General features: G+C 43.5%; 1 protein-coding gene across 1 annotated transcript in view; it reads left to right on the top strand.

The window, feature by feature from the left end:
- GNL1 (G protein nucleolar 1 (putative)) overlaps positions 1-13217 on the top strand; it is a 31342-nt gene that overhangs the window by 3140 nt on the left and 14985 nt on the right. The window contains exon 2 of the mRNA XM_060271217.1: positions 6231-6399. Coding sequence (XP_060127200.1) covers positions 6231-6399 — 169 coding nt within the window. The remainder of the gene's footprint in view (positions 1-6230; positions 6400-13217) is intronic.

Genomic DNA, 13217 nt, shown 5'->3' with positions numbered 1-13217 from the left:
CCCACCAAGCTGAAGGCAGCCTGCCTGGTGGTTAGCAGCCCTTTTCACTTCTGCAGGCCCAGGCAGGGTCTGCAGTATCAAGAGGTTCGTCGAGCGCCTGTCAGATGTGATGTGAACTCCATTCAGCATGGTGGACCACAAATTGCTCAGGCCTGCGCCATGTCCCATTCCACTTCCTTTATGCATAGCTTGCTTTATAGCTAATAATAATAATAATTTATTATTTATACCCCGCCCATCTGGCTGGGTTTCCCCAGCCACTCTGGGTGGCTTCCAACAGAAAAATGAAATAAAATAATCTATTAAACATTAAAAGCCTCCCTAAACAGGGCTGCCTTCAGATGTCTTCTAAAAATCTGGTAGCTGTTTTTCTCTTCGACATCTGATGGGAGGGCGTTCCACAGGGCGGGCGCCGCTACCGAGAAGGCCCTCTGCCTGGTTCCCTGCAACTTGGCTTCTTGCAATGAGGGAACCGCCAGAAGGCCCTCGGCGCTGGACCTCAGTTATTATAATCAGCTATTATTGTTATTGTTGTCTTTTGATATAACTATTATTTTTGTTGTTGCTTATGCCCCAGCCACTCTGGACGGCTTCCAACAGATATTAAAGCAAAATAAGACGTCAGACATTGACTTGGGTGCATTAAGGGGGGGGGGAGCCCATCCTACTGTCCCTGGATCAGATCCTTGTATTAACAATTTCGGCAGTCGGAAAGCTACGGGGCTTTTGAGACCGTGATAGGTGCATGTGGTATAAATGGAAGCTTTGCTCAGAAACAAGGGGTAGTAGTACCGACCGGTGTGCCATTATAGCTGGATCTACGCTAAGCCGTTCATTCCAGTGCAATACGATCGTTTTCAATGCGGTCTTATTTAAAAATAGCCAGCGTGGTCCAGGCTATTTAGCTGTACTCCTGCGCCCTGCAAGGTTTTTGTTGACTGTAGCATCTTTGTCGGGCAGAGCTAACAGAGGGAGGTGACGTATCCTCTTGTGTTGCTGCGTAATGGTGTGTGTGTGGGGGGGATTCATATGAAGGAGGGGAGGGGAGGAAACCCCACCTCTTGTGACAGAGAGAGAGATGCACTGTGCTCAAACTGCTACTGTGCCAACTCAACTAGAAACAATTGGAAAGAAAAGTGCTGAGCTTCAGTGACAGGCAGTGGGATGAAAACGCTTTATGGGGGTTATGAATTATGTGCTAATGGGACTGAAATAACTCTGTAGGGCATTAAATGGGCAGCTGGCGCTTTTTTTTTTGCACTGGTTTCTCAGATAAGAGAGCACCGGTTGACACAGAACAGGAAGGTGGGCATGTGTTATGAGTGTGTCATTGTCCTTTAGATAGTGAAGATAATGCCTTGCGCTTAATGTAGTGGAATCTGGATCTTTGAAGTGCCTTTGCATATATTGTCTTTAGTAATCCTTGCAGCAGCCCTGTAACGTTTGTTGGTGAAAATGGTCCAAGTTTTGGATGAGACAGTCATTGTTTACCTGATGGCACTTAGATGAGTTAATGGGTGAAGCAGCCATTCTATATCTCAGGGGACTGTGCTTCTGTTTGCGGGGGGGGGGGGCGGGGGGCTGAGTGAATGAAAGCAGTCCCACTTCACTTCTGGGCCAGAACTATGGAAGAAACTGCTTCTGGGATTGTATTGCTGCACTGGGTGAAGAGGGCCCTTCCTAGATAGAATACTGTTGCACAGTGTATAGTTAAACTACGGAACTCCCTGCCACAGGAGGCAGTGATGGCCACCAATTTGGATGGCTTTAAAAGAGGATTGGATAGCCATTTCTGATAATTATTATTTTATATTAATACACGTTTGTACTGAACTGCATTAGTTGTTGAATTGCTTTACACAACATTCCTTTTGTGTGTGCTTTTATTTGAATACGCTGACGGGAATGTTGCTTGCTAATATTTTCAATAGCTTTGCGGATTTGTTGTTGGTGTCGAATCAAAAACTGAATACTTTAGAGGCGACTGTGGGATATTGCTGTCGCACGGCAGATTCGACCTTTTCAAACCTGACTAGATTAGAGGAGTATGACCGTTTCACCAGCCACCCTGCCTGCATGCATCAAGATGTCAAAGCTCAGCTTAAATGGTGGATCGGGCAAAGTTTTGGGGAAGTAAATATATAACTGCAAAGCGCTTGAAATCGTAGATGGAAAGCTGTGGAGCTGTTAGTGAAATCCGTATGTCCCACTCCCTGACTTCTGGCCAAAACGTTTAGGCTCCACACACATAATTGGGACATTATGGTAGTACCTTTGCTCACATGAACATACAGTATAAGCAAATTGGGAGTCCTGCGGTGGTTCTTCAGGTGAGATAGATTTACTTCTTTGTTCTTTGTTTGCAGTTTTTAAGGCAGGGCCACATCACAGTCTTTCTCCTTTCTCCTATTCAGTGCATGCAGGGGAGGTAGCCTGAGTTCTCCTCCCAGCAGCCTCCAAGTAGTGTGGCCAGTGGTCAGAGATGATGGGAGTTGTAGTCCTGCAACATCTGGAGGAACACAGGTTCCCCAGCCCTGATGCGGTGGATAGAGGGACTCAGGCTTCAAACTTTTAATGCACATGGATTTGTTTCTGTAATGTTGGTAACGGCAATTAAAGCCACTGGGACCAGGATACCGGTATCTGAAGGGTGACCTTCTTCGCGATGAGTTTCTTGCTTCACTAAACCACCAAAAGAACGTAGGGAACTTCCTTATACCACGTCAGACCATCGTTTCATGTAGCTTACTATTGTCTACACCAGTGCTTCCCAAATTTGGGTCTCTATAATAATAATAATATAATAATATATTATTTATACCCCGCCCATCTGGCCGGGTTCCCCCAGCCACTCTGGGTGGCTTCCAACAAAACATTAAAATACAGAAATCAAACATTAAAAGCTTCCCTAAACAGGGCTGCCTTGAGATGCCTTCTAAAGGTCTAGTAATTGTTGTTCTCTTTGACCTCTGGTGGGAGGGCATTCCACAGGGCGGGTGCCACTACCGAGAAGGCCCTCTGCCTGGTTCCCTGTAACTTGGCTTCTCATAGCGAGGGAACCTCCAGAAGGCCCTCGGCGCTGGACCTCAGTGTCCGGGCAGAACAATGGGGGTGGAGACGCTCCTTCAGGTATACTGGACCGAGGCTGTTTTGGGACTACAGTTCCCATCACCCCTGACCGCTGGCCTTGCTAACTAGCTAGGAATGATGGGAGTTGTAGTCTGAAAACAGTTGGAGCTCCAAGTTTGGGAAACACTGGTTTACACTGACCGGCAGTGTCTTTCCAGCTTGTTGGACTGAGATGTCTACCTTCCACACTGGGATATGCTGCGGATTGAACTGTGGGGACCGTTTGCATGCCAATCATGTGCTCTTCTGCTGAGCCTCAGATCTTGCCTGACATCTGCCTACTGCTGGCTGGTGTAGGGGCTCTGGATTGCCGGGTTATCAATCAGCCTATCCTTGGAAGCAAACAGGAAAAACAGGAACGTGTTGCAAGGATCAAAGACCTTCATCCTGAGGGCCAGTTTAAAACCTTAAGACTGAGAACAGGAAATTTGGGGAGAGGCAAACTCACAGGTGTGGCTGCTGCAAGAGAAGGCAGTGGCACTGTTGCATTGGCACGACCGTTAACAGCCAGTAAGCCCAGTTGGGCACTGGGAAAGTTGTACTTCAGAATCTAGTCCGATGGGTGGTCCGCGGTCCGCCCACCCATCCCATGCAAGCGTATGTGCAAAGCAAAATATGTCTTTGTATGTAAATGATCGGTGCTGAGGAGAGAGCTCTGTGTCAGTAGAGTTCTCCGCTCCATGAATTAGGGGCTGGGTCTCCTGTTTCATGATTTGGAAAAATGGCTGGCTCTTTATCCTCCCCACCCACCAACACCACAGCCCGGCTTTGCAGATGTGAGCTGGGAGCAGTCGATAACAAGACTACACCCTGGGGTGAGTCATCTGTTTCCTGTCTTTTGAGCCCATTCTCAGCCTCAAAAGCCCCTCAGAAACAACCAGCAAGACTGTTGCAGCTCTTTCAGGCAAATCCCCTTTCTACTCCTCCTGCCAAGGTCAGGCGGCTGAGTTGTTGCAGAGTCGACAACAGACGCCCAGGCGGCCTGTCCTTTCTCCTTCCTTCGGCCTCCACCTTTGGCCGTAGAACTGGATTGCTCCCTCGCCCTCATAGGAACAAGCCCTGGAATCCCTTTAGTTCTACCTCCCTCTGTTAAGTCTGCAAACGCCCGTCCCTGCTTTTAGTTACGGTGCACACCCTGGCCAAAAATGTGGGTAGAGTCTAAGGTGCTGTTGTGTTCTTGTCTACTTTAAACCCCTACACAGAAATCTGGCTGGGAGGCGTTTGCCTTCTGTATTGCAACGCGACCCTCAAATCCCACTCCCTCCGCCTCTTATAATTTCGACGGGTATCTAGTGGTTTTGAACTTTCGTGTCTCTTGTCCCATCCAGCGTGGCCAGTGGTCATGGATGATGGGAGTTGTAGTCCCAGCAACATCTGGGAACCCGTTGCTTCCCACCCCTGGTGTGGTTTTCAACCAGCGTGGATAAAGAAATCAATGATTTTTAAAATAATTTTTTTTTAAAAAAATCAGATTTATTTTATTTTATCTAAATCGCATTTTTAAAATCTAAATTGGATTTTAAAATAAAATGCTTTTGGAGGAAAAATCTTGCTAAAGATAGTTTTCTATTTAAGTTACATTATAGTCCCAAGGCTATTCATCAGGAAATAAGGATTTGTTTAAAGCTTTTCATGTGTGCTAAAACTCAAACATTTTTTTAAAAAAAATTTAGACTAACCACAGCAGTTAACAAACATGGATACATATGCTATAATGTTATTGTTTTAGTTAATAACAATTTAAACAATTTATTTAAGGAAATGGTTGTTTTCCCCTTACAATAAAGTACAGCAGAAAAGTTTTCCAAATATAAACAGTTAACTTATTAAACCTCACAATAATTTCATAATTATCTATGTATTTCTAATAGTATAACCAAATCAGTCATTTTTTATATAACTGTAAAAACTACTCTGAAAATTTATTATTCCAAAAATGAAACCTGGTTGTAAATATTAAGATGGTACCAGCAAGAATGAGCCTTTTTTTGGGGGGGGGGGGGTTAAATCAAGTCTTACTGACTGGTGCAGGGATCAGCAAACTTTTTCAGCAGGGGGCCGGTACACTGTCCCTCAGACCTTGTGGGGGGCCGGACTATTTTTTTTTGGCGGGGGGGGGGGGGGGGAGAATGAACAAATTCCTATGCCACACAAATAACCCAGAGATGCATTTTAAATAAAAGGACACATTCTACTCATGTAAAAACATGCTGATTTCCGAACCGTCCGTGGGTTGAATTTAGAAGGCAATTGGACCGCATCAGGCCCCCGGGCCTTAGTTTGGGGACCCCTGGACTAGTGATTTAAATCATGATATGCCGTATTTTTCCATGTATAAGACTAGGTTGGTTTTTTTTTAAAAAAAATGATGTCGGAAATTAGGGGGCGTCTTATACATGGGGCCATCAAACCCCCCCCCCAATTTTCTTAAATCTGAGTCCCCCAAAATAGGGGGGATCTTATACATGGGGGCGTCTTATAGACGGAAAAATACTGTAATTCCCCCTGTGCCTCCCAGAAATTGTGAGGGGGCCGGGAGAACCCCCAGAACAGCAATGGAAGGGGAGATGGTTCCATCATCAGGCGAACAGAAGCTTTTGTACAGGCAGAGTGGTCTACTTAGTGCCACAGTGGAACCTCGGTTTATGAACACCTCGGTTTACGAATTTTCGGTTTACGAACGCCGCAGACCCATCTGGAACGGATTGATTCACTTTCCATTACTTTCAATGGGAAAGTTCGCTTCAGTTTATGAACGCTTCAGTTTATGAACAGACTTCCAGAACCAATTACACCCATGCTTCAGTTTATGAACGCTTCAGTTTATGAACAGACTTCCAGAACCAATTACACCCATGCTTCGGGTTAAGTACGCTTCAGGTTGAGTACTGCGCGGACCCGTCTGGAACGGATTAATCCACTTTCCATTACTTTCAATGGGAAAGTTCGCTTCAGTTTATGAACGCTTCAGTTTATGAACAGACTTCCGGAACCAATTGTGTTCATAAACCGAGGTACCACTGTACTTTGAATTCCTTCCCTGGAGTTTCAGAGTTAGGACTCGGCCTCTCTGCTCACTTCCCCTTTGCTTGTCCCTCCAGGCTTTCAAGATGGCGTGAGGTCCAGCTCCAACAGCCGGAGTGGCAGCCACGACAGGCACGAGGACCATACGGACACGTCGGACAGCGAGTCGTTCTCTCTGCAGGTGCGCAAGCTGAACTTGCAGCCCCAAGTCCGCAAGCCGGGAGAACATGGCTACGATCCCAACAGGTAATGTGGGGGATTTTGCTGCGCTTGATTTGAAGAGGCATCCGGGGAGGGGCTGAAGCTGCCCAACAACTTTTAATAATAATAATAATAATAAATTTTTATTTATACCCCACCCTCCCCAGTGAGAGTCGGGCTCAGGGCGGCTGACATCAACAAAATCACAATAAAACTTAAAAGAAAGAAAAACAATTGATTAAAATGCAGGTTAAAATACAATTTAGATTTTAAAATTGTTTTAAAATGCAGCCTCATTTTAAAATGGCCCAAATCAAAACCCAAAACCCAGGCAGAACAGCTCCATCTTGCAGGCCCTGCGGAAAGATGTCAAATCCCGCAGGGCCCTGGTCTCCTGTGAGAGAGCGTTCCACCAAGTCGGGGTCAATACTGACAAGGCCCTGGCCCTAGCTGAGGCCAATCTATCCACCTTATGGCTCGGGATCTCCAAAATATTGTTATTTGTGGACCTTAAGGTCCTCCGCGGGGCATACCAGGAGAGGCGGTCCCGTAGGTACGAGGGTCCCAAGCCGCATAGGGTTTTAAAGGTAAAAAACAAGCACCTTAAATCTGATCCTGATTTAAGATACATTCTTCATCAGGGACATATTCTCGCATGAGCTCCCCAGACCCCATTCCATTGCTTGAGCCCAATTCACTGTGCTTGTTCCCAGCTTTCAGGGACCTACATGGGTTGAGACCCAGTTTGCTGAAACCTGCTTCCATCCCACCCTGCTAATGCCCTGTGTTCCTCTTCAGAGGCCTCTCTTTGGGTGCCCTTCCTGCTGGAGAAAGCTCCTGCTTCAGGGATTGAGAACTTGTGGCCCTCCAGATGTTGCTTAACTCAGCTGATGTGGCTCCTGGTCTGAGAAGAGGGCAACATCTTGGGCAGCTGCTAGGATCCGATTGCTACTAAAACCACTCCCTTGGACCCTGCTCTTCCTGCTCTCCAATGAATGCCAAGCAGCCACCTTTGTATTTACCACAATGCCCCCCATAGCAGCACTATTGCTGCAAGGCATTCTGGGCAATTACAATGGAGTCCACCTGATGCTCATTGGAGGAGCCCCTTTCTCCTGGTAAACCCTCCCGCCCATACGTGTGCCCAGCGTAACCATAACATGCATTTTTAATTATACTAATGAGACTGAACAGCCATAATATAGATCTGACTTCCCAGCTACTTGCAGTGGTGGAAAGGCCTCTGGTTCTAAAAGGCGAAAGATTTATACGATCTGAAGAGAAACCAGAGTATGATGCGTTAACAAGAAATGAGAAAGTAGTGGAGAAAGCCCAAAAAGTATTGAAAGATTATTTTGAGATAAATTTAAGGACTACAACGGAGAAAAAAATTGTATGGGATGCCAGCAAAGCTGTGATGAGAGGATTTCTAATTCAACAAAATGCTATAAAGAAAAAAGAAGCCAATGCAAATAAAGAAAAGATTCTAAATCAAATGAAAGAAAAAGAAAAGAAATTGAGGGAAAATCCTAAAAATCAACAGGTGCAGAAAGAAATTAAGGCATTGCAAGTTCAATTTTCTAAATTGATGAATCAAGAAATTGAATCTAAAATTAAATGGATGAAACAGAAATCCTTTGAGTCAGCAAATAAATGTGGAAAGTTACTGGCATGGCAATTGAAGAAGAGGCAGAAATTGAACACTATTGTAAGTTTAGTGCAAGATGGAAAGCATCTGGAGCACCCGACAGAGATACAAAAAGCTTTTCAGAAGTATTTTAAACAATTGTATAAACAGGAAAATCAAAATAAAGAGGAAGTGGAGCAATTCTTGGACAAATTTGGGCTGCATAAGATCCCAGAAGAGAACAAATCCCTACTGTCTCAACAGATATCAACGCAAGAAGTGGAATATGCTATACAACAAATGCAGTCGGGCAAGACCCCAGGACCGGATGGTTTGACAGATGCATATTATAAGACAATGAAAGATTGGTTAGTTCAACCTTTGAAGGATTTATGCAATGAAATTTTGAATGGAGGAGAGGCCCCTGAATCTTGGAAAGAGGCTTACATCACTCTGATACCAAAACCGGACACAGATAGAACGCAAGTTAAGAATTATCGCCCAATATCCCTACTTAATGTGGATTATAAAATATTTGCTAACATTTTAGCCTCCAGATTGAAAAAGGTTTTGAAAGACTTTATACATCAAGATCAAGCTGGCTTCCTTCCGGGGAGGCATTTGAAAGATAATATTAGGAATATAGTTGACATTTTGGAAATGCTGGAGCAGAAGATAAACAAAAAAGCCATTCTTATGTTTATAGATGCGGAAAAGGCGTTTGACAATATTTCTTGGCTATTTCTAAAAAGAAATTTAGAAAAAATGGGAACGGGCAATGGTTTTCTGAATGGAGTAAAAGCAATCTATTCAGAGCAAAAAGCTAAGATAATCGTGAATAATATGGTGCCAGATGAGATTAGAATTGAGAAAGGTACAAGACAAGGGTGCCCTCTCTCTCCTTTGCTTTTTATATCGGTCCTGGAAGTCCTGCTTGACAGGATTAGAAAAGATGATGAAATAAAAGGTGTAACTGTAGGGAAGAGACAATATAAACTTAAAGCCTTTGCGGATGATTTGGTGTTAACTTTACAAGATCCAGAGTCCAGTGTTCAGAGGGCTCTGGAAGTTATTCAAGAGTTTGGAAGGGTAGCAGGTTTCAAATTGAATAAATCCAAAACTAAAGTACTAGATAAAAATTTGAATAAGGAAGAGAGAGAGAAATTGCAAGAAACAACTGGTTTATCTTTTGTTAAAAAAGTGAAATACCTTGGAGTGTATATGACTGCAAAAAATTTAAATTTGTTTAAAGATAATTATGTGAAATTATGGAATGAAGTTAAGAAGGATTTAGAAACGTGGACCAACCTGAAATTGTCTTTATTGGGCCGTATAGCAACGATTAAGATGAATGTATTGCCAAAGATGTTGTTTTTATTTCAATCATTACCAATAATTGAAAAGCTGAGTTGTTTTAAAGAATGGCAAAAGGTGCTATCAAAATTTATATGGCAAGGGAAGAAGCCAAGAATCAAATATAAGATATTGACTGATGATAAACAAAGAGGAGGCTTCTCTCTACCTGATTTTAAAATTTATTATGAAGCAGCTGCCTTTTGCTGGTTGAAAGAGTGGTTTACATTGGAAAACGCTGATATTTTGGACTTAGAAGGTTATGATAATGTTCATGGTTGGCATGCATATGTGTGGTACGATAAGGTTAAGGCCCATGGAAGTTTTAAAAGGCACATTGTTAGAAATTCACTGTTCAAGGTTTGGTCCAGATATAAAGATTTATTAGAAAGAAAAACGCCAAATTGGCTCTCGCCTTTGGAGGCCAAGGTTCGCAAAAGATTAAATATGGAGACCGGTTGGTTAAAATATAGAGATTTGTTGATTCAAGATGGAGACCAATTTAAATTAAAAACATATGAGGAGTTGAAAGGTAAATTGGATGATTGGCTCCAATACCATCAGATAAATGAAGCGTTTAAAATGGATAGAGTAATTGGCTTTCAAATTGAGAGGTCAAAGGTGGAAACAGAATTGTTAGAACCTAAGACGAAAATACTCTCGAGAATGTATAAATTGCTGCTAGAATGGCATACAAAAGATGAACAAACTAAAAATGCTATGATTTTGTGGGCAAAGGATGTGGGACATAATATTATGATAGAGGATTGGGAAAAGTTGTGGAAGGAAAATATTAGATTTACTGCGTGTAGTTTATTAAAGGAGAATATAATGAAAATGATGTACAGATGGTACCTTACACCAGAAAAGCTAGCAAAGATTTACCACAACAATGACAATAAATGTTGGAAATGTAAGAAAGAAATAGGTTCATTTTACCACATGTGGTGGACATGTCCACTGGTGAATGACTTCTGGAATAAGATTTATAATGAACTTAAGAAAGTGCTAAAAGGCACATTGGTGAAGAGACCAGAGGCATTCCTAGTGGGCATTGTAGGGAAGGAGATTCCCAAGAGAAAGGTATCCTTTTTCATGTATGCCACTGCAGCTGCGAGACTGTTGATCGCTAAATACTGGAAGCAGCAAACGTTACCAACGATTGATGAATGGCAGATGAAGATGATGGAATTTATGGAATTGGCAGAGATGACCGGACGAATCCGCAACCAGGGAGAACAAGCAATTGAAGAAGAGTGGAAAGATTTTAAATTGTATTTTAAAAAATATGCTAAAGTAATATTTTAAGAATAGAAATTAAGCGGTAAATAAATCTGTGGATTAGGTAAAAGAGGTTATTTTAGAATAGAAAATAAGAATTTAGTATTAAAAGTGAATATTTAGAGGTAGAATTTGCTAAATTGGAAGTGTGTTTGAGAAACACAGGGACGGGAACCCGAGGAGGTCCCAATATACACTGTGATAAAGATAAGTTATATAGTTTTCTATTTTTTCTTTTTTATTTTTTGGTTTTTTCTGTTTTTCCTGACTTTTGTATTTTTGCTTTTTTGTATATCCCCCATCCCTTCTAAACCTTTGTAAATCCCTTTTCTATTGTGAAAATCAATAAATATCTATTCAAAAAAAAAAAAAAAAAGGAAAGGCCTCTGGTTCTCTGGGTGGCATTGGACTACAAATCCCCTCACCCTTGACCATTGGCCATGTTGCTAGGACTGAAGGGAGCCGGAGTCCCACAATATCTGCATGGCCATAAATTACCCATCCCTGAATTAGAGTGGCTCAGGGCCAGAAAACCTATTAACCTGCGGATGTGGTTGGACTTCCATTCCCATCCATCTCATCCAGGGGTGATGGGATTTGTAGTCCACTGATATTTGGAGCGCCATAAGCTCCCCATGCCTCCTCTAACCCATTTATTTCCTTATTTGGCAAATTCTTTTTTTCATGGACATTGGTTAATGGCCTGGCCCTACTCAATGTAAAGTGCAACTTTTGTGGCCAGAATGTGTTGGTTGTTCTTAGCTTAGGTGTGATAATTTTGCTGCATGTGAGACAGTGAGTCCTCCATTCTTATCCTTCCTTTGAATTCCCCTCAGCTGAGCAGGCCGCCCTGATGTGCTCCATTTTGAAATAGAACCAGGGACTTCCTTTCAAAATTGTGATTCTGCTGCTCTGACATCTTCAGGGCAGAAATCCCTTTCGCTCACGCGTGCACACGAACATTTACAAGTACTTAAGAAGTCAGCAACGTGCTTTTGACACCTGTACTCTTCTCAGTAAGAGACTTGCACGTGAGGAGGATGTAGGAAAAGTTTCTCCCGACTTGTGAACGTTAGCAGAATAGGCCATGCTCCACCATTTCCTGTTGTGCCTCTGAGTGCAACATAGAGTAAATGACAAGCTCTCCTTTAGAAGGCAGAACAGGGGAGAGCTGTCAGTCTCACCACATAACCCTCCTCCTGTGGGGTGAATGTATGTTAAAGCATGCATGCGAAAGTAAGTCACAACGTTCATGTGCGCATGCAACACTATTCTCATGAACACTAGCCTTCCTCCTGGAGCAGAGAGTTCTGTCTACAGTTTCCCACCACCAGACTTGGATTTTCTCTCTCTTTTTTGTATTTATTCCTTGGAAATGAAACCCAGGCACTCAGAGGAATCTTGTTGAAAGAATGTGTGTCTTCCGTGGCGAAAGTCTCAGGTTTAACCCCTGACATTGCCCCACTTGTGATTTCCAGCATCTGGCATTCAGAGGGAGAACGTAGCCATTGTGGTCCTTGATCACAGCCACCCATGTTCCTTGCTAGAGAACTTGACAGGCTGCTCCAGTCAGAGGAGACCTCATGGATCAGTGATCCAACTTGATTTGAGGCAGGCTCTTGTATAGTTTTCTGCAGCACTTTTATTGCACTCTTATTTCATAACCCCTATCTCTTTTCCACCTGGCCCTATGAGGTAGGCTGAGAGAGAACTCTTAAGGCATGTGGTGTAATTTCATCCCTGAAGATAAACATCCCTGCAAAAGCTTGGCCAGTACAAGGACGGAGTGAGACTTTAGAAGCCCGCGAAATCCCTTCTCAACTAACTGGGGGAAAGGGACAAATATGAATGAATGGAACAGGCCGCCAGTAGCAAGGGCATCCATGTTGCCAGTATTGTTTGTTATTGTTTTGTTTCATTTAAGGTAAGAGGCGGATCCAGCCAGCAGGCCAGATCCTTATCTCCCCTACCAGTTGTGACTGGTGGGAAAGGCTGTCCCAGTCAATCATCTGATGCAATGGTGACATGGCATTTGTAAGCCCTGACCATAGCTGCCAAGTACCCTGTTTTCCCCGGGAAACCCCCTTTTTTACTTACCTTTTCCTGGTGGTCCCCCGTATCACTTCGTCTCCCGTTTTCTCCGTTATTTTCTCCTGCCGGCGGCCTTTTTTTCCCTTTCTGATTTGCCCTTCTATGGGCACCAAAAATGGCCGCCGCTGACTTCAAAAGTCGCATCTACACATGTCCGGAAGTGCATGGAGGCAACCTCCGGTGTCAGCGGCGGCCATTTTTGGTGCCCATAGATGGGCAGAGTGACACCGAAAGTTGCGTCGACGCACTTCCTGGCATGCGTAGAAGCGACTTTTGAAGCCGGCGGCAGCCATTTTTTGTGCCCATAGAAGGGCAAAACGACACCGGAAGTTACGTTGACGCAACTTCCAGTGTCACACGGCTGCCGGTCCCGGATTCTGCAGTCCGGGACTTGGAAGGTAAGGCCCTGACAGCTGAATGTTGGGAACTTTGAAATAATAATAATAATAATAATAATAATTGTTATTTATTATTTATACCCTGCCCATCTGGCTGGGTTTCCCCAGCCACT

The sequence above is a fragment of the Zootoca vivipara genome, chromosome 2, assembly GCF_963506605.1.
Source record: "Zootoca vivipara chromosome 2, rZooViv1.1, whole genome shotgun sequence".
In the NCBI taxonomy this organism is placed as follows: Eukaryota; Metazoa; Chordata; class Lepidosauria; order Squamata; family Lacertidae; genus Zootoca; species Zootoca vivipara.
This window is presented reverse-complemented; position numbering and strand designations above follow the sequence as displayed.